This window comes from Marmota monax, unplaced genomic scaffold, assembly GCF_021218885.2.
Source record: "Marmota monax isolate L192 unplaced genomic scaffold, Marmota_monax_Labrador192_F-V1.1 WCK01_AAM20220418_F8-fsc00029, whole genome shotgun sequence".
NCBI lineage: Eukaryota > Metazoa > Chordata > Mammalia > Rodentia > Sciuridae > Marmota > Marmota monax.
The window spans coordinates 10,385,001-10,403,384 of NW_026693024.1; the positions used below are offsets into that span (position 1 = coordinate 10,385,001).

Genomic DNA, 18,384 nt, shown 5'->3' on the forward strand with positions numbered 1-18,384 from the left:
CTTTGTTTTCCCTAAAGTTTCTTTTAGGGAAAAAAAAAGTGTGACATTTTCCAGAAGCACAAAAGGACAAGGGAATTTATTTAGACTTGAGTTTGTCATCTTCTAATCACTCCCCTCATTCCCTCCATATGAAAGAAAACTGCTCCCAAGAGTGTTAGAAATGATCCCATCCCTCTTTAAATTTCCGAGTGGTCCAGTAGCTCCTTTGGAGGTAAGCAAGATGAAAGAGGTTTCCATTCTCTTTGAGAACCTGTTTGTGATGGGCATGACTCCTATCTGTTCTTCCTAATACCTGCTATTGACTTCTGGTTGACTCCATCTTACAAGGCAATAGGGTCATAAAGGATGTCCCACTTGGTTCCCACCATGACATGTGCACCATGAAAAGTAAGACAAACCACAGGGATGTGGCATTAAGTGGCTCCTTCTTAGTAGATGCACTCACATAGCAATGAAATTCTTATTTTTATTTTTTTTTTGGTACCAGGTATTAACCCAGGGGTGCTTAACTACTGAGCCACATCCTCAGCCTTTTTTTAAAATTTTTTATTTAGAGACAGTGTCTCTCTAAATTGCTTAGGGCCTCAATAAGTTGCTGAGGCTGGCTTTGAATTTAATCATTTCATCTCAGCCTCCCAAACTGTTGGGATTATGGCTAAGTGCCACCACCCCTGACTAAATGAATGTGTAATTAGCAGAAAAAATACCTTTTTATATTAATGGTTCCTTTCCATTCCTCTTCTTTAGTATTGAACGATTCTCTCAGCACGGTGTCCATTTCAGTTATGTGCTCCTGAATAGCTATGATCACTTCTCTGTGGACAAACTTCAAGGCACTGATATCACCTAACACCTTTAAAAAATGGGGATTAAAATAAGCAAAATATTAACTTACCATGTTTTGAAGAAAGTTTTTAGGTGGAATGACCAGAAGTGGTTACTTTTTTTCCTATTTTAACCCCTGGAAGAAAAATCAAACCTGGAAATCCCGTGAGATGTCATATTATTATCCTAATTCCTCAGTTTTGTATGATTATGACTTTATGGTTCAGTTTCATTTCTGACCTTGACAATAATTTTACAACAACCTTATTACAAATGTAAAATTATTTTATATAAAATATGCAATATAATAATACAGAACATAGAGTCATAAGAGGCAATTAAAATATGTTCAAAAGGCAAATTTTTCTAATTCTACTAAAACCCAAAATGCCAAAATCAAAAATAAACTGGGATTCTTTTATGCTTTGAATAAATCTTGTTTGATGAAATGCATGGAAAACAAAAACAGGGAACGCGCAGTCTAGCATTCCTTTTAATAGGAACTCACTGTCCCTAGGGAAGTTTCTGTATACAGAAGACTAATTGCCCTGGACTACAGCTCACAGCCATGCCAACATGCTGTTCCACTCATCACACACAGTTTGGGTTTTCTTCTGGACTATTTATAATAATCACCAATTTCACTGACTTCATAAGTCTCTCCTACATCTTGAAGGTATCTAACATTGCCAAGCATTCTGCTAAGGGCTGGTTTTCCCCCACAACTTATGAACTCTTGAACTGAAAGTCATCCAGATGAGAAAGGCAGGGAGCCACGTCTGCATACTAATGGGCAAGTTGAATGTCTTTCTCTGGATAGCAAAGAAGACATCTGCTTATCAGATAAGCTCTGGTTACAGAAACCATTTTCTCCTTCTAGAATGACTTCTCCATCTCCTCAGGAGCCTATAAGTCCTATAGCTACCTAGTCATGAAACCTCTTCCCAGGGTGGGCAAATCGAGAAAGGGTTCTGGTTAGAATACTAGAAAAGAAAAATCTCCTTCCTTCCAAGGTAATGAGCATCGGGAGTGACAAAAGCCTAAAATAATGCCATAGTATGAAGAAAACATTCCCAAGAACAAAGGCAGCACATATGAAAAGAGAGATTTGAAAACATCCATTGACATCCTGAATGCTACCACCCATCAGAAGAGCTATGACAATTCCTATTTATTTGAGTTAATAAATGAACAGAAATGGATCAGGTGCTAGAAAAAGACAACTAGGTAGTATTGAGAAAATAGATACCCCTGGACTCCATGATTTTTCCTGCTGTATGGAATCTCTTCAGCAGCCTTCTCAGAGTAAACTTCTCCCACTGGCACCTGCGAGGACATCCTTTGCCTTCACTTGCTTCCCCGTCATTCTTTCTGAGCATCTCTTGCATTTCCTCTTCAGTATATACCTTTCTTTCTTCATCTTGATGCATGATCTTTTAAAATCTAAACTCTTTTAAAAATCTTTGTGCATGATCATTTTAAAATCTTGTTAGGAAGCATTCTGTGCCCAAGAAACTTACTAAAATGCACTCTCTACATTCTTATCCAGGTTGTCTAAAAATGCATGCCAGAGTTAAAATTCTAGAGCTCTTCCCATTTCAAGCTCTGCCTCTTGAAATACCTTTCCATTTAGGTCCATGTATATTACAGATATCAAATTGGATGGCACTCAGTCTTCACTAGAATTATGCATTCCAAAATGACAAGGTTCACTTTTTCCTAAGTTCCTTTTCATTTACAATCTTTCTTTGCTGTTGTGGCTGAGGTTCAGAATGAATAAAAAAAAAAAAAAAAAAAAAAAAAAAAACCTCAATCCCCACTTTATCTTTTAGGAAATGAATTGTGGGGATGTCTCCTTACTTACTAGTACCTCTTTTTTAACACAAATTCCTTAAAGAGTCCAGAGTGCTTGGAGAAGAAGAACAGTGGGGGCAGGGGTGGTTTTGTTGCTGGGAGTTTGAGGAATTTCACTATTGTCATCTGGACTAATCATCTGGAAGCATTTGTCTACCCAGATGCAGAGTATCAGGGTCATGGGCCAGCAGCATGGAGTCTTCTGGTTACTCTGGTTCTTCTAACTTCCTTCTGCAATTTCAACTATTGCTGCTATCCTGGTCATGGCTGACGCCATAATGTATCAAATATGCACTTATATAAAATGATATGGATGCACACGTGATACACATCCAATTAATAAATATATTTTGGCCTGACAGATTTATGAAAGCGTGAACAAACATTTAACTAACCTCAATTGCAATTGCTAACGAAACTTCTTTGCTGTCTCTTCTCACTTTAGCTCTGTGCAGGACAGCTCTCTTTCCAATTACAGCAAAATGCTGCTAAAGAGATCCTAAAATATTTTTAATTTCTCATTAATCTGAATAGTTATTTATTTCAAGTTATGTATGCTGGAAAAGTAAGCAGATTATTATGGTCATATTTATTATTTTATTTTACAGATCACATTAATTAATGGAAAAAATGTTAGAAAACAAATATTATGAAAAAACCTAAAATGTATGACAAACTCGTGCTTCAACGTGCCATGCTTTAAAAAAAAGAGAAAAAGCCAACCCGGTATTGTAGCATGTTTAAAGGCAGAAAGAGGACAGTGAACTATGATACTCACACCGTTTGATATTTCAAACACATTATCCAATTAAGCTAGAGAAAATGTCGTTTGTGTGGCTGTGACTCAAAAGACTCTCAAAGTGCCGGTAACTTCTTTATTCACTCCAGCTGTGATTACATATTTGTTAAGATATCTGACAACAAATTAACACACACACACACACACACATTTAAAACATAACACACCACACACCATCTATACTTTCACAGTCCCATATTCTTTGCCCTAGTTATTCCACCGTCAGAATCTACCATTAAGATATGCACTATCTGGGCAGAGGAAGGTACTCTAAATTCTAGCCCTCCGTGAAAGTAACAAGAACAACAAAAATGGGGAAAATCTATCAGCATCAACTTTTTTTGGAGAAAAGCTACTTCTGGCACACTGTCAGGTCCTACCAAGCAGTGCATGAGACAACAATGTCTGCAAAGGCAGGCAAGTGTCTCTCAGGCTGCACAGAGCCAGTGTCCATTGGTGACACTATGACAGTTCAGGCAACACAGCATGTGAGCTCATTCTGCCTGTGTTTGTGCCCAGGCCAGCCCCCTTGAGTGTAAAGTATCTGGATTTAACTCTTCTCGCTAGAGAAGGTCTTAAGAAAGAGGTGGTTAATAGCTTGCTAATAAGGTTAGATCTATCCTCAAGTGTCTCATTGGGGGGAAAAAAAAAACCCTGAAGTTGATATTATTTACAATCAGGCTGGTGAGATGGGTCAAATTGGCTACCAAAAAATAAACAATAGTGATAAAACTTCAGTGAGAAGCCATTATGAAGATGGATAAAGGAATTAAGAGGAAAAGGAGGAATGAAACTGGAAAAATTCTGGAAGCAAATGTTGAGTTCATTTTCCACTCCACACAGGACTTTGGCATTCTGAACATTTGTTCACTGAGTGAACAGATAGCAATATATGGAGGTAAAGTTCATTTTGGTTTTGAAATAAAGAAGATGTTCTCGATGGAATTCAGATGCTATACTTGAAGCATAGTAGCTCAACGAGGAGCAGAGTCCACTGAAATCAGGTTAAACTGTAGATTTCAAAAAGAACTAGAAACACTACAGCACTCTATATGTTATAGGTTGAATCAGCATCATTTTAGAGAAAGAATGTTTTGCATTTTGAAAAAAGAGAGCACTTATGTTGATTTTTTTCTCAAATTGTTAAATGAGCAAAAATCCAACATTTGGATTTATTCTCTGGGATTTAGAGCTGATGGGAGTTTGTATCCTTGGCTGTGTCGATCAGCGCAGCTGTGAAAATCAGAAGCCAAAGCACAGAGTTCTTTCATTTTTACAAAAGTATACTTTACTTGGTCGTAAAATATTCAATGTTCTTAAGATTAAATATCTGAATATTGCTTCTGAAGGAGCAGCTGTCACCTTAAATCTAAAGTCTAGTTTGTTTACTGGCTGTATTTTATATCCTTTAGAAAATGACACAAAATGGCAATAAAATCATTGTAAGTATTCTACGGGGGAAAATAAATGCCCCTTGGTTACAGTGTACATATCTTGATACATAATTCCAGTTTATTTTCCCTGGAATTATGTTAAATATGTAAAAAGCCTTTTCTCATAAAGGTAAAAATGCTAGATGTTTCCAAGTTGTAATTTAGCATTAGTGTCAAGATCACTTCAGAAAATAAGCTACTGTTACTATTTCATTTCTTTTAAGTGTCATTGAGCATACACTATGTGAGTTCAGACATAAAATAACTTACATGATTTTGTATCAGTTTCATATGAGATTAAAAATAATTTATAGTCTACATGTGTAAAATGAACTGATGCTATGTAACTGTGTTTTCTTCTTTTTTACATTGTTTTATATTATCATTAAATAATTGTTTCATGTAATTGTGAAAGAATTTGTCCCAGTGAGTAAAGATGTAGAAACTAATACAATCCATGGATTCTTAAAGAGATGTGATCAATATCCTTGTAGATAGTTCTTAGAGTCATATTGACAAAATTACAAAATATGCCAAAATAATTTTATAATATTTCTGTCCACAGGTATGAGAAGATATAATAATGTGTAGGGTTATTTGTCTGATTTCACTTTTCATGAGTGGATTTTTAAATTTTTTTTTATCTTTTAAGAAATCAGTCTTAGGCAGTCTTCTCAGATGAAGTAGAATAAAAAATAAATATTCTGAAAATACTTATCTTAAACATTGACTTTGGAATGCAAGGGTTTTAAACTTCTTTTAATGCAAAACCTTAAAAATTTCAAAATATTATAGTAAATTAAGATTAATAATTAAAAAGAAGGATGAAAATAACTCTTTCATATTTAGATCTCCTCATAAGATATTATTTCCAAAGTCCAATTCAATAAGATGAAAAATATATAAAATTAGAAATGAACTTATTTTTGTTTTAGATAAAGCAGTCAATCTTTACCAATTGTGCAATAAACATTTAATTCTTCACTTCTATAATGTGTATGTTAAATATTTAATCATGTATTTTCATTTTTATGTCACGGCTTATTTTCTGAATTCTTCTTTGTATTTAATACACCTTTTAAAACAATTCCTATGACTTAGAATTTCAATAAAGTTTTTTATCCAATATATCACACTTACTTTTTGTGATAGTCTTGCATATAATAGTAGAATAATTCTTGTGTACAGCTTTTATAAGTTACAGTTATTTGGAGATTCAAGATAAGTCAAAAATTATGAAAATCATTTTACAGGTAAGAGTGTTTCAAAAATATATAGCTGAGAGTTTTCTTATACGTATAAATTAACAACATGAGTCCATTTAAATCAGGAATTACTAATGATTGTTTACCACCAAATATAAGTACAAGTGAATCTAGAGAAAATGCATAAGATTGGACAACAGTAGTTATTTTAGGAAGGACCCTAGAATCTTTAAAATGTTGCTAACAATCACATGTCAACATATAGTAAAAGCAATCAAAATAGTTCTTCACGCTTTTCTTAAGGAAACCACACATAGCTATAATAAAATTAACTTAATCCCTCAAAGTTAATATTTTATACATTATAATTGAAGTAATTTTAATAACTGAATTTAATAACAGAATTAAAAATATTTCTTAAGTCTATTATATCATTTAAAATTTACAGTGTGTTAGGTTTAAAAAAACAAAACTGCAATTTTTCCTCTTCAGCTTACCAATAATATATAAACAATGATAAACAAAGCCAGAGGCAAGAGACTTCTTGCTTAGTTTTTGTGGGAAGCTAACCCTTTCATAGCAAGTTGTACTAACCTAATTATTTTGGACAAATAAAACCACCTATTTTGACACACACATATGGGATTAATAATTTTGTCATTTTATTTTTAAGAAGAGCTAAGTTCCTATATTTTACATATTTACTAACTTTATATATATGAGTAAAAAGAACAATTTTTGGAAATTGTGGAACACATTATTCCACAATTATATGCAACAATTATTTAATGATAATAAAAAACAATAAAAAAATGTGAAAATAAGAAAACATAGTTACTTAGCATCAGTTCATTTTACATATGTATCCTATAATTATTTTTAATCCTAAGAAACACTGATTTAAAATCATGTAAATTTAGTTTATATGCAAATGTAAATACATAAAAATTTTTACGAAAGTCTTTCCATTGTTGTATGTCATGAAAATGTCCTGACATTATATTCTAATTTTAGTTTGATAATTGAATTTCACTTAGCTCTTGCATTCTTCTTTTAAAAAATATTTGCTCATAATAAGGTCTGAGTTTTAGATATAACAAAATTATATCCTCTACAGCTTAGTTAAAATAGACAATTATTCTTAGTGAAAGGAAAGGGCAAAATAGTACCAGGATCTTATTTTTAAACAATCAACAGAAGTGGCAACTATTAAGTTTGAATTTGAAATCCAGAAGTAAGAGATATGAGTGTCTTTTGAGCATTATTTTATGCAAAGCCATTAGCATTGCTATTACTATTTCCTTTTAATGTTTATTTTTAATTTTGTCTTATGAAGCACTATGTGCCCAAAGGATATACTACTTCTTACGCGGGTGTTGGGCACACAATGTCAAATGTCTTAAAAGTCTGGACAATGAAACTGTGACTGTCTTCCATTTTGTTTAAGTGAATTAATTTTCATGTTATCTTCAGAGCAGTCTAAGTCTATGCACAATAGGAAATGAGAATGGCTTTCCTCTCATGTGCCAGACTTTCAACAAAAGGGGAAAAAAAAAATGATGGGGTAGTTTTATCTCTGAAAAAGTATGATATTATCAATAATTTGTATTAATTTAATGAATGTGGTTTATAGGCTCCACAATTCCATATTTTCTTATTGATTCATCTTCCACATTATTATGCATTTCTCTCTCTCTCTCTCTCTCTCTCTCACACACACACACACACACATACACACACACACACACACGCACGCACGCACACTGCAAATTGTTTGTTTGTTTTTTGTAGAATATGGATATGAAAATTTCCAAATAGGCTAAATAACAAATTAAAACAGACTAGCTAAGGCAGAAAAATCTCTCAATTATTTGTTTAAAGTTTTGTCCTGCAATTAATTCATTGATTCAAGGACAAAGTGTGTCTCCTCCCCATTTACTGAAAGCTTCCTGGGGACCTGAGGGACGTTCAGCTCCTTCCATCGTCTGTCTTCACACTGAGGGGAATAAAATCTGAGGGCCAATCTCTGCACACCTGCTCTTGGCACCTTGAAGGCCCTGGATTCCCTGTGCAGCAGATAAAAACCCAGAGTGGAGTCAGACCCATCTAATAATAAAATTGTGTCTCAGTTTTTCCTTGTCTCCTCTCTTCTCCTGCTGCTTTCCATCAGGCAGAACACTTAATCACTAATTGGTTAATCTGTTATTGAGGCAAGTATTAATATTCTAATTTTGCAGACAAGGAATCAGGCCTCCTGCTGTGCCTCCCCTGGCCCTGGGTAAGGAGCTCTTCAGATGGGAGCTTCAAAGTAGGTGAGGTTGGCCTCCTGAGACCTCACTGCTTGCCTAAAGCCGCGCACAAGGGCTTCACAGAGCCTCCTTAGATAGCTGAGTTCCTGGCTCCCAGTTCCCTGCTCAGACCACCAGGCGACACTGCCTCTAATGACAAAAAAAAAAAGCCCGTTTTCCCATTCCACCCGAACTAATGCTCCAAGGACTTTCTTAATTGCGACTGATACCCTGGGATCCGGAAGCTTATTTGTAACTTGATGAAAGTGCACCAGTCTTGCCTGGGTTTCTAGGTTTTGTAGCTCTAAAAACTTTACAATAACTTTGTCCTTAGTGAACACTGCAGGATAACCTTAGCCATGCAACAAAGAGACCACACAGTTCCTCTGTGTAGACTCCATGGAATCCATGGCGCCCAGAGGGACTGACTTAGTAGAGAATCAGGAGAAGGGCTCCCTGCACTTGAACAAATGACCAGCTCTGACAAGCAAGAGAGGGAATTTTTCTTTAAAAGCAAAATATGTGGAAGACCATAAGAGCTGTGTTGCTTTAGGTCATAAGGTGGGGCATACAAAAGATTATGAATGCGTATCTATGGGGAATTCTGTTTGCAATCGAACTTTCATTGCAGACTCATGACATATGATATCTTTTGAGCAGAATTAATTCTTTTCCAGAAGTGTAGCTTTCCATGCAAATAAAAACTTATATATTTGCTTCCAATTCAAAAAGTTAGGATCTTGTGGAGAAGAAAAAAGCAAAAAGGTTAATATTTGACCTATATTTCATACCAGAAATGGGAGAGGCTTAGAAATTGCTTTGAGTTGTAAGTTGTTCATACAAAACGAACTTAAATTACTGGATACCATGTGTAAAAACCACCATAAAATCTTTGAGAATAGGGTTTAGGTTCTAGGAATGAAGCTTTTGTTGCTTATTTCTTGCTATATCTGATTTGTAAATAAATTAGACCCAGACACAGTTGCTTGTTTCTTCCCACACCAGAATATCTGACCAAAATGTGGCATGGATCTTACTATATCTCTAATCGGGTCTAAGTTATATCCTAAATTCAGGTTCTTTCACGTAATACGGTGTGAGTATTGTGAGATGGTAAGAATCTCATGGTGCCTAATTACCAATCATGTAGCATAATTTGGAATCAAAAAATCCAGTACAATTTTGGATGAATTTTCTTGAGCATCGAGTCTGTATTTAATACAAAGATAAAGAAAAAGAATTCAAGGATTGACGTTAACTTTAAAGCGAGAAGGTGACAGCTCATAAGCCATTATTTTTAAAACTTTAAGGGATTTTTTATTTCATCCAGAAAATATAAATCTACCTATATGCTGATATTTGAAATTTCTTTCCAATGCATATATATAGGGAAAGATTATATGTGGACTTCTTTTCACTGAGATCTCAAAAAAAAAAAAATATGCCAGAATCCCTTCCAATTCAGGTTTTATAGCTCAAAAGGCCAATAAAAGACCTGGCAGTGTCTGTTAGGGGTCAGGAGGGATAGGAAGGAAGGTGGGTGAACAGCCATACAGGTGCCTGCAAATGAACTGTGTAATCCTCAATTTTCTCTAGGACAGGTCTTGTTTTATGGTTCCTGTCCTCTACAGGACACAATTTAATACTGGAAACAAGTGTAGAAAGGCTAAAGAATAAAATCTAGTACTCTCTATAAGTGGAGAGAAGGGGCAAGGGGATAATTCAGTTCAGAACAATTTTAAAGATTTCATAGAACAAGAGGCAGATAGAGTCAAGCATGAAGAAATAAACGGGTAGCTATAAACTGCATACCCAAGAATGGGCTAGACCGCATTCATGTGCTGAAATTTGGAAAAGGGAGAAAGAGGGTTTAGTATTTGCTGGAATTTCAGCTGGTCACAGGATCCTACCAACGCCCAGGTCCACCACTTACTGTTATAATAGACAACACTGTGGAAATCAAAGGTAATAAAAGAATCAAGTATGTCGACAAGCCTATAGTCCCACCTCTGAATTCTTCCAAAAGTGAAGCTAGTATATTTTTGGCATAATGTCATTATGAGCACTTGAAAAGATGTTTAGAAGTAGAGTGAATCTAATTGTTTGTGATCTATAATATTTTGTGATCTTTATTGCACCTTAAAAAAAAAAGAGCTAAAAGTACTTGCAAATGTTATCTCATTAATCTGTCCCAAATCCCTGTGAGCCAGGTAGTATAAGTATTCATAACCCAGTTTTACAGATAAGGAAATAGGCAGAGTAGTGAGAAATGACTAAGCCAAGGTTATGGGGCAAATGAAAGAATGAATCAAAGGGCCCTGGTGGTCACTGTGCTCTTGATACCAGGATACCTTCCACCTGGGCTCTCTGCTGGGGCTCCGGGACTGCAGGAACTGCAGGATGATTTGTAGCAGAAAGACAATGCTGGAGTCTCTGCTTTTTGTGTTATTTCAGTGCACACATATTTAAGCACATTTTGCAAATTTTGTAAAAAAAGGTTCATCCCAGCAGTTTGTTCTGCAAAAAGGTTTCAAAAGCAAATGTTTCAGAAGTCTAAGAAGAATCCTGTGCAGAAGTACCAATAGCAGCCAAACTCCCAAAGAATGACATTGGATACAATCTTCACCTGCTTACCTATTGCTGTGTTGTGATATGTACAGTTCTTTCTTATAGTGTACCTTGGTAGGAGTGCGAGGAGGATGAGCTCAGGGGAATCTTTTCTGGCTCACCTGTGCCTTTTAAAATGCCTATATGATGATTTAAGTGTTCAAATACTGTTGAACACTGGTATAGTAGAAAGGAGAAGTCCCCTGTCTGCAAGACTGGACTCTGAACAATTTGAAATTTCCTCAAGGTTATGTTGAAAGGGATTTTTATGAGGACACACTTCCATTGACTTCACAACAACAACAAACAACACAAAAGGCTAAAGTTCAAAGGGATGGCGGTGGGAACAGAAATATCCTTCCAATTCCAGTTAACTAGTTTTATGTCACTTTTTAGTAATTTGCATGCCACAGAGCTCAGAGAACCAAACGTGCTGTGTATCTTCAGTTTTTTTTTCCTCCTGTATTGTTCATTTCCACCAAATTATAACACTTCCTCAGACTTCATGATTGAACAGCACTTAAAAGAATGGGACAGAGCTTCAGATTTCAATAGGCTGTAAATTTAGATACTCAGAATATGTTGTCATATGAAATTTCTTTTGAAACTCAAAATCAGCCCGTCTGCTGATGGACTTTCTTAGGAGGAAACTTGACTCTGAGATAATGCTCCTTTTAAAATATTTTTAAATATTTATAGACTATGTATGTTTCTATAGCTTGAAAGATTTTTCAGGGTGGGGGGGAAGGAGGATAAGATGCCACCACTTCATTCACTTTGTGTGAGCTCATTTAAGCAAAGGAGTGTGCACTTCCCGAGGCATGCCCGTGTCCACAACACAGAACTCTCTTTCTTATCAACCTGTGATGTTTACTAATGTAACCTGAGTAGAAGTTATCACAGGCAGAATTCTGAAGTTTCAAACAGAAACTTCACCCCCCATATATTATCTTTGTGTACTTAGGCAAAAACTGAAACACATCCTCAAGCCCCCTACCGCATTAGAAACATTAGTTATAATATGTCTGCAAAGTAACATTGGAACCTTTGAAATCACACTCATATTATGCCTATACTTATCTATATATCCATGCACTACAATACACACAGCATTTACAGCAAAATATTTTCAAATACACATACCTCAACAATGGCACCACCGGGGAGCCTGAGAAAATGGCGGTACAGCTCTTGGAACCCACTGGGATAAACACTGTATATAGACACATGAGAAGTAACCTCTTCTGGACCAAGTGCAGACCCAGAGATTTCATTCTGATGTTGGAGGTCACAGCTGGAGACACTGGACTTGATGCCATGGCTTTTCCAGATGTAATCATACACTGCCACCTAGTGAGAACCAAAGCCCCCCCCCACCCCAGTCCCCCAGCCCCAGAAAGAAACAGAAAAAAAAATTAATTAACTTCTGGCAAGAGCATAACCGATTTTAAATGATTTTACAATAAATCTGAAAGTCTCTGCCATCTGCAGTACTTGCACTCAATTCCATGCATATTTTTATGGCATATATCTAAATAGTGAAGATAGACAAATCCCCGGTGTGTGCTCCATAAAGTTAATTCTACACAGATGAAGCTGTAATTGGCTCCCATATTAACCCAAAGTAGGAAGATCAAGCAGGCTGTAACAATGACAGTGTTGATTAACAAAAATGCTTACGGGTGGTTTTATGAATGGGTGTTTGTGATTTCTCATCCAAAAGAACTCTTTGCTCTTTTTAACTTACTTGTACTGTGCTGGATTCTAAGTTTCTGACATCACTAAGACAGGGCACAGGATGCATTAAAGATCCATTGTACTGAGATGCACAGCCAGGACTTTTGTATGCTGTATGTATTTACTAGTTTTGCTTTGTGGCAATTCTGACTTTCGTACTTATTGGACTTTATTCTCCAGTAGGTTTTCTCAGGTAACGATTTCATTGTCTAATATGAAGTGCCCTGTGGGGCCTTCAGTAATGTTAATTGAATTATGAATGAGTTGAAAGACACTTTCCTATTACATGTTTAAAATATTGGGGATGGAGATTAGACTATACCCCTCTAAAATTTGTTCCTGGCTGACAAACTTCTGGTCTTCAGATACTTTGGTCGTCTTTTCTGTAATTTCTGAGTTATATAGAAGCTTTCTAAAATTTTCCATTACCATATTCACAGGTACCCCTAGTTTCAGAAATAGAGAAAAGCTTTGAAGAAATTCTTTCCTCATTGGCTCTTTCTACAACAGAAAGCATTTATCTATTGTTCCAGAAAGTCCATGTCAAATGTGTGTTTATTTCAAAGTTAACTCCTCTTAATATGGCTTACAAATACTTTAAATCATCAGAAATATGGATTTAATAACATAAAAGAAAATTCTGGCTAATCACTATTAAATTCAAGTCAGGTCTATTATTAACAATAAGCTCTGAAGATTCCAGTTAGTGACTTTTCTTTTGGAAATTCAAAGCCCTGATTAAAATCTGGACGGACAGAAAAAGAAGTTGAGAATGTCCTGAAAGAATTTGAAGAACATAAAAGAGGGACATCTCATATGATTAAAAACAGAGAATCCTTTGACAGATATGATTTTGAGACAATATAAACAGGTCCAGAGACTAACAATGTAGCAGGAATTACCGGTAAGACATTGACCCACATTTAACTTCAGGTCAGTTTGATAGTGACAAATGTGCAGAAGCAAACTTGCCAAAGTGAGGTTTGAATTGGGTCTCAAGGAAAAAAGAAAGATAAGGAATTAATGTAAGTGTCCATCAATGGATGAATGAACAAAGAAAATGGGATACGTGTATATAATCGAATACTATCTGGTCGTGTTATGGTTTGGATATGAGGTGCCCCCCCAAAGCTCCTGTGTTAATGCAGAAACATTGAGAGGTGGGATGATAAGATCATGAGAGCTGTACACTAACTGTGTGCATGTGGCATGTGGCTGGAGGAGGTAGATGTGTGTCCTGGAAGGGTGCATCTTTGGAATAGCCCATCTTTCTTTCTCTTTGTTTCCCGCCCCCGTGAGCTGAGCCGTTCTTTCCTCCACGCCCATCTGCCATGATGTCCTGCCTCACCTTGAGCCTCACCCTGGAGCCGGTTGACCTTGGACTGAATCTTGGAAACCATAATCTCAAAATAAACTTTTCCTTCTCTGAATTGTTCTTATCGGATATTTTGATCACAGAAGAGAAAAAGCCGACTAACGACCCATAAAAAGGATAAAATTCTGTCATTCGCAGCAACCTGGATGAACCCAGAGGATGTTATGTTAAGTGAAATAATCCAGCCACAGAAAGACAAATACAGCATCGTCCCACTCATACCCGGGATCTAAAAAGCTGATCTCAGAAAAGTAGCTAGTAGTTACCAGAAGCTGTGGAGGAAATGATAGGGAGAGACTGATCAATAGGTTCAAAGCCATGGTCAGACAGGAGGATCAAGTTCTAGTGTTCTATTGCATTGTAGAGTGACTATGGTCAACAATATCGCCTTAAATATCTCAAAATAGCTAAAGGGAGGATTTTGAATGTTCTCACCACAAAGAAATGAACGGTAAAGGAGGTGACAGACATGCTAACTACCTTAATTTGAGTATGACACATTGTATGCATGTATCAAAACATCACACTGTACCCCGTAAAGATGTAGAATTATAATGTGTCAAGTAAAAATGACAACGTAGAAGCTTATTGGGTCCGGGTGAAAACTTGGCTGAAATAGAGGCGACAGTCCAAGTACTGAGGACATTCAATTCTACTAACTTCTTATGGGTGTTCCCAAGGTTCTGTGAAGGTTAACTAGGAAAGACATTTTAAGCCATGAAGGTCTAGTGCTAAAGCATTCGTGGTCCTTTCCAGAATTTCTAGTAGCCAGTGCTTAAGATAATCAGGACACTCAGAACACCTAGCGGTAAGGTGTGCCCACGAGTTAAGGTTCCACTGCTGTTTGAGAACATGCCTCCTTCTGGAAAGGAAGAGAGAGAGCCACAGGAGAGGGGGTGAGTAACTCATGAAACCTCCGTAGAAGTGGTTGAAGGAGCTGAGCCAGATGTTCACACAGGGAGAAAGAACCTTTTCAGTTACCTGCTGTTGTTCTGAGGGCTTTCACTGTGGCCATGAAAACACCCTACCCTACAGGTAATTTGCTTCCCATTCTGACTTACCACCAAACACAGCCTCAAGCAATTGGGGATGCTTAGCTTTAAAACCTTCTTCAAATCCTCCCTGGGGTTAAGAAAGTAGGACAAGGTAAAAAGGAAAAGGAAAAAGAAGGAGAAGAACATGGATGTTTTATAACAGGGACCAAATCTCAAGGGCAGCTGATCAGAGGGTGGAAACGGAGGTGGGGAGGGATGAAGAAATCACTGTCCTTGTTTTCTTAGGTCATGTGGCTTACTTCTGAGCCATCTGTGATGTTGAGCACGATTCTCTGCAACTCTGTTCTCTCCACTTTTAAATCTGTGTCCTGAAATCTAGCCATCCAGGAATAAGCGGCTCAGCATGCTGACCTGTGACATTTGATCACCAAGCCAAGCATTCCCATATAATAGTGCTCACTTAATATTATTTAAGGTCATGAAGACAATCCAAATAGAGGATGGGAAAGATCTGTTAAGGCAAATCCCAGCCAGCCTTAGACATTCTTGCCCAGGGTAGGTGAGGGATAAAAAGAAGAAAGAAGGATATGATTTTTCTATAAACTGCATTTTCTGTAAGTACTTTTGTTTTCCATTCTCTAGTGAGTAATGGTTAAACTATTTGGCAAACTGAATAATAGCCATGGAAAATTGGAGATCCCTTGGTATTTCTGCAAAGGGCTGGGTTGGAGACAGCTACTGTGTCCTACATAATCTGAAGTCAGCCCCACAAGTCTCTCTCCTGTCATCTGAAATTTCTTGCACTCAACCAATCAAATATATCTCTTCGTTTCTAGGAGAGCCCAGCGTGAGTTAATAAATCTATTGAGACAACCGAATCAAGAGACTACACACATATAGGACACATCGGAAGAGCTAAAGTTGGCCTCAATCTGGAGGCACAGAAACTTAAAGGAATTCACAAAATGCCAGTCCCTTTGAACAGTAATTCTTAAATGAAATTCATTGTTGGGCAGAAAAACAAGTTGAGGATGGTGATTCAATGGCAGACAGAGCAGGCCGAAACAGGTTCAAATGCTGCATATTTCACAACAGAGCTTAATTAAAACAGGACTATGAGCCTGTTAATTGCATTATAATAGTTCAGTCTGAAATTAGGTCTGATGTGAATGTCCTTATAGTGGAGTTGTTTATGTTATTATAATTACACAGTGGTACACAGATTTACTGCATAGATACATGTTTAACAGCTCCTGGGTGGATTTCTTTTCTTTTTTTTTTTCTACTTGAATTTATACTCAGTTTTCCAGTATGACAAGAAAGCAAGAGGGAACCAGGGTCAAGAAATTAGGTCAGACTGGATGATCCAGTTGGTCTCCAGTGAATTTGAGGCTAAATTTCTAAATAAGTTGTGCCCTGATGATGGTGATTTTTATTTTACCATTTCTTTAGGATTGAACCATTTTTTTTTTGTAAAAACTAGGTCTCAGTAAAACAGATATCTTACCCATAAATGGTTTATTTTGTTTTAAAAACAATGCCTTCCTCCCTTAGTCTGTTTGCTGCTGCTATAACAGAATGCCTGAGACTAGAAAATGTATAGTGAACTGAAAGTTATTTGGCTCATAGTTTTGGAGACTGGGAAGACCAAGAGCAATGCTCCTGTATTTGGAGAGGGAGGGCCTTTGTACTAGGTCATCCTGTGGCAGAAGGTAAAAGGTGCAAAAGGGAGCAAGAATAACAGAAGCAGAACTGGACTGAGGCTGGGTCAGTTGGTAGAGCGCCTGCCTACCAAGCATGTGAAAGGACCTGGGTTCAATTTCTAGCCCCACAAGGTAAAAATAGAGGGCAGAACTTACTACAATCTACTGCTGCAATAATGATAAGAACATTCATCCATCATGAAGGCAGTGCCCTTCTGACCTAATAACCTTTTATCAGTCACTTCAGATTAAGTCTCCAGCAAAGGGAATTTCTAGGGATCAATTCAAACCATGGCACTTCTTTGAGAATTAAATGAACATGCAAGTGTGATTAAGGTTGTGTCTGTGTTCCACAAAATCGTGTTTTTCCAGTATAAACAAAATGTCAAGAATTCAAAAATTGAGCCCAATCAAAAATACTAACTCCTGTTGACAGAATGCAGGGGGGCTAAGAGGAGCTGTTTTTCCAAAAGGTGAAAATGAATGCTCTTCCTGGATCCAACAGAGTTTCTAATCTGGGATTCAAACACAGATCTGGCTCATTTTACATCCAACCCACAACCTTGAATGAAGCAATAAAACCATGGATCAAATCCAACATTCCAGACGCACACACGTATTTAATATTTTCAGTTGTCAGCTTGATATTTAGATTTCCATGCAGTCTATCAGAAATATTGCATGCATCTTCATTGTGTATGTTACTTTGGAATAAAAGAGAGAAAAAAATCTATAGAAGATTAGCTACAAATAAAGTAGGTGTGTGAAATGATTATTCCTTGATGTTTCTTTCTTTAACATAACCATTAGGCGTATAGAATGAGCATTTAAGCAAATTTGAACCGATTTAGAGAAAAGTAATAAACTGTGATGCATTTCCAGGAAACCATACTTCTAAACAAAATCACCCGTGCTTCATTTAGACAGAAATTATGCAATTCAAGAAAAGTTAACATATATGCGTATGTGTTTGAACCCATATTATATGGCATGTTTTGTATTGAACATCTCTAATTCTGATAACCAATAGTTTTGCTTTATATATAATATATAGTAGTATTTCCCAAGCATTTTGCTGTGGCTATGCATGCAAATGTTAATAACAGTAGCAAAGCCCCCATATACAAACATATTATACATCTGTCTCGGAAAACGCACAGAAATAGAACCCCCTTCTGCCATTTTTCTCTGTGCATGTGAAGCACTGGCTACCCATGAGAGCAATGAATGGCAAGAGGGACAATGAGACCACAACTCTGACATTAGTGGGGGGTGGGGGTCAGGGATATGGGAGGGAGGACAGGAAGAAGAAAGGTAAGGATGAAACCACCACCCACTCTTGGACACAACCACCCAGGGCTCTCTGAGATAAATTCTACAGGTGCGAATACATTGATTAAATGCAAAGTAATCAAGACTGTGTGGCCAGCCGAGTTTCCACTCCTATACTCTGCAGTTCCCTAGAGGGAAGGTTTCAAGTCAGAGAGTGTGAAACATCAATCATGACCAGAAAACGGTACGATATACTCAGATCTTCCAATCTGGAGACTCCATTTCTTCCCC

The 18,384-nt window shown here is 36.8% G+C and overlaps 1 protein-coding gene across 1 annotated transcript in view; it reads right to left on the reverse strand.

Annotated features, from left to right (window-relative positions):
- Nucleotides 1–18,384, reverse strand: part of LOC131424499 (uncharacterized) — a 208,870-nt gene that overhangs the window by 1,061 nt on the left and 189,425 nt on the right. The window contains exons 11-12 of the mRNA XM_058582331.1: nucleotides 12,155–12,361; nucleotides 708–853 (exon numbers count right to left, since the gene is read on the reverse strand). Of these exons, the coding sequence (XP_058438314.1) occupies nucleotides 708–853; nucleotides 12,155–12,361 (353 nt within the window). The remainder of the gene's footprint in view (nucleotides 1–707; nucleotides 854–12,154; nucleotides 12,362–18,384) is intronic.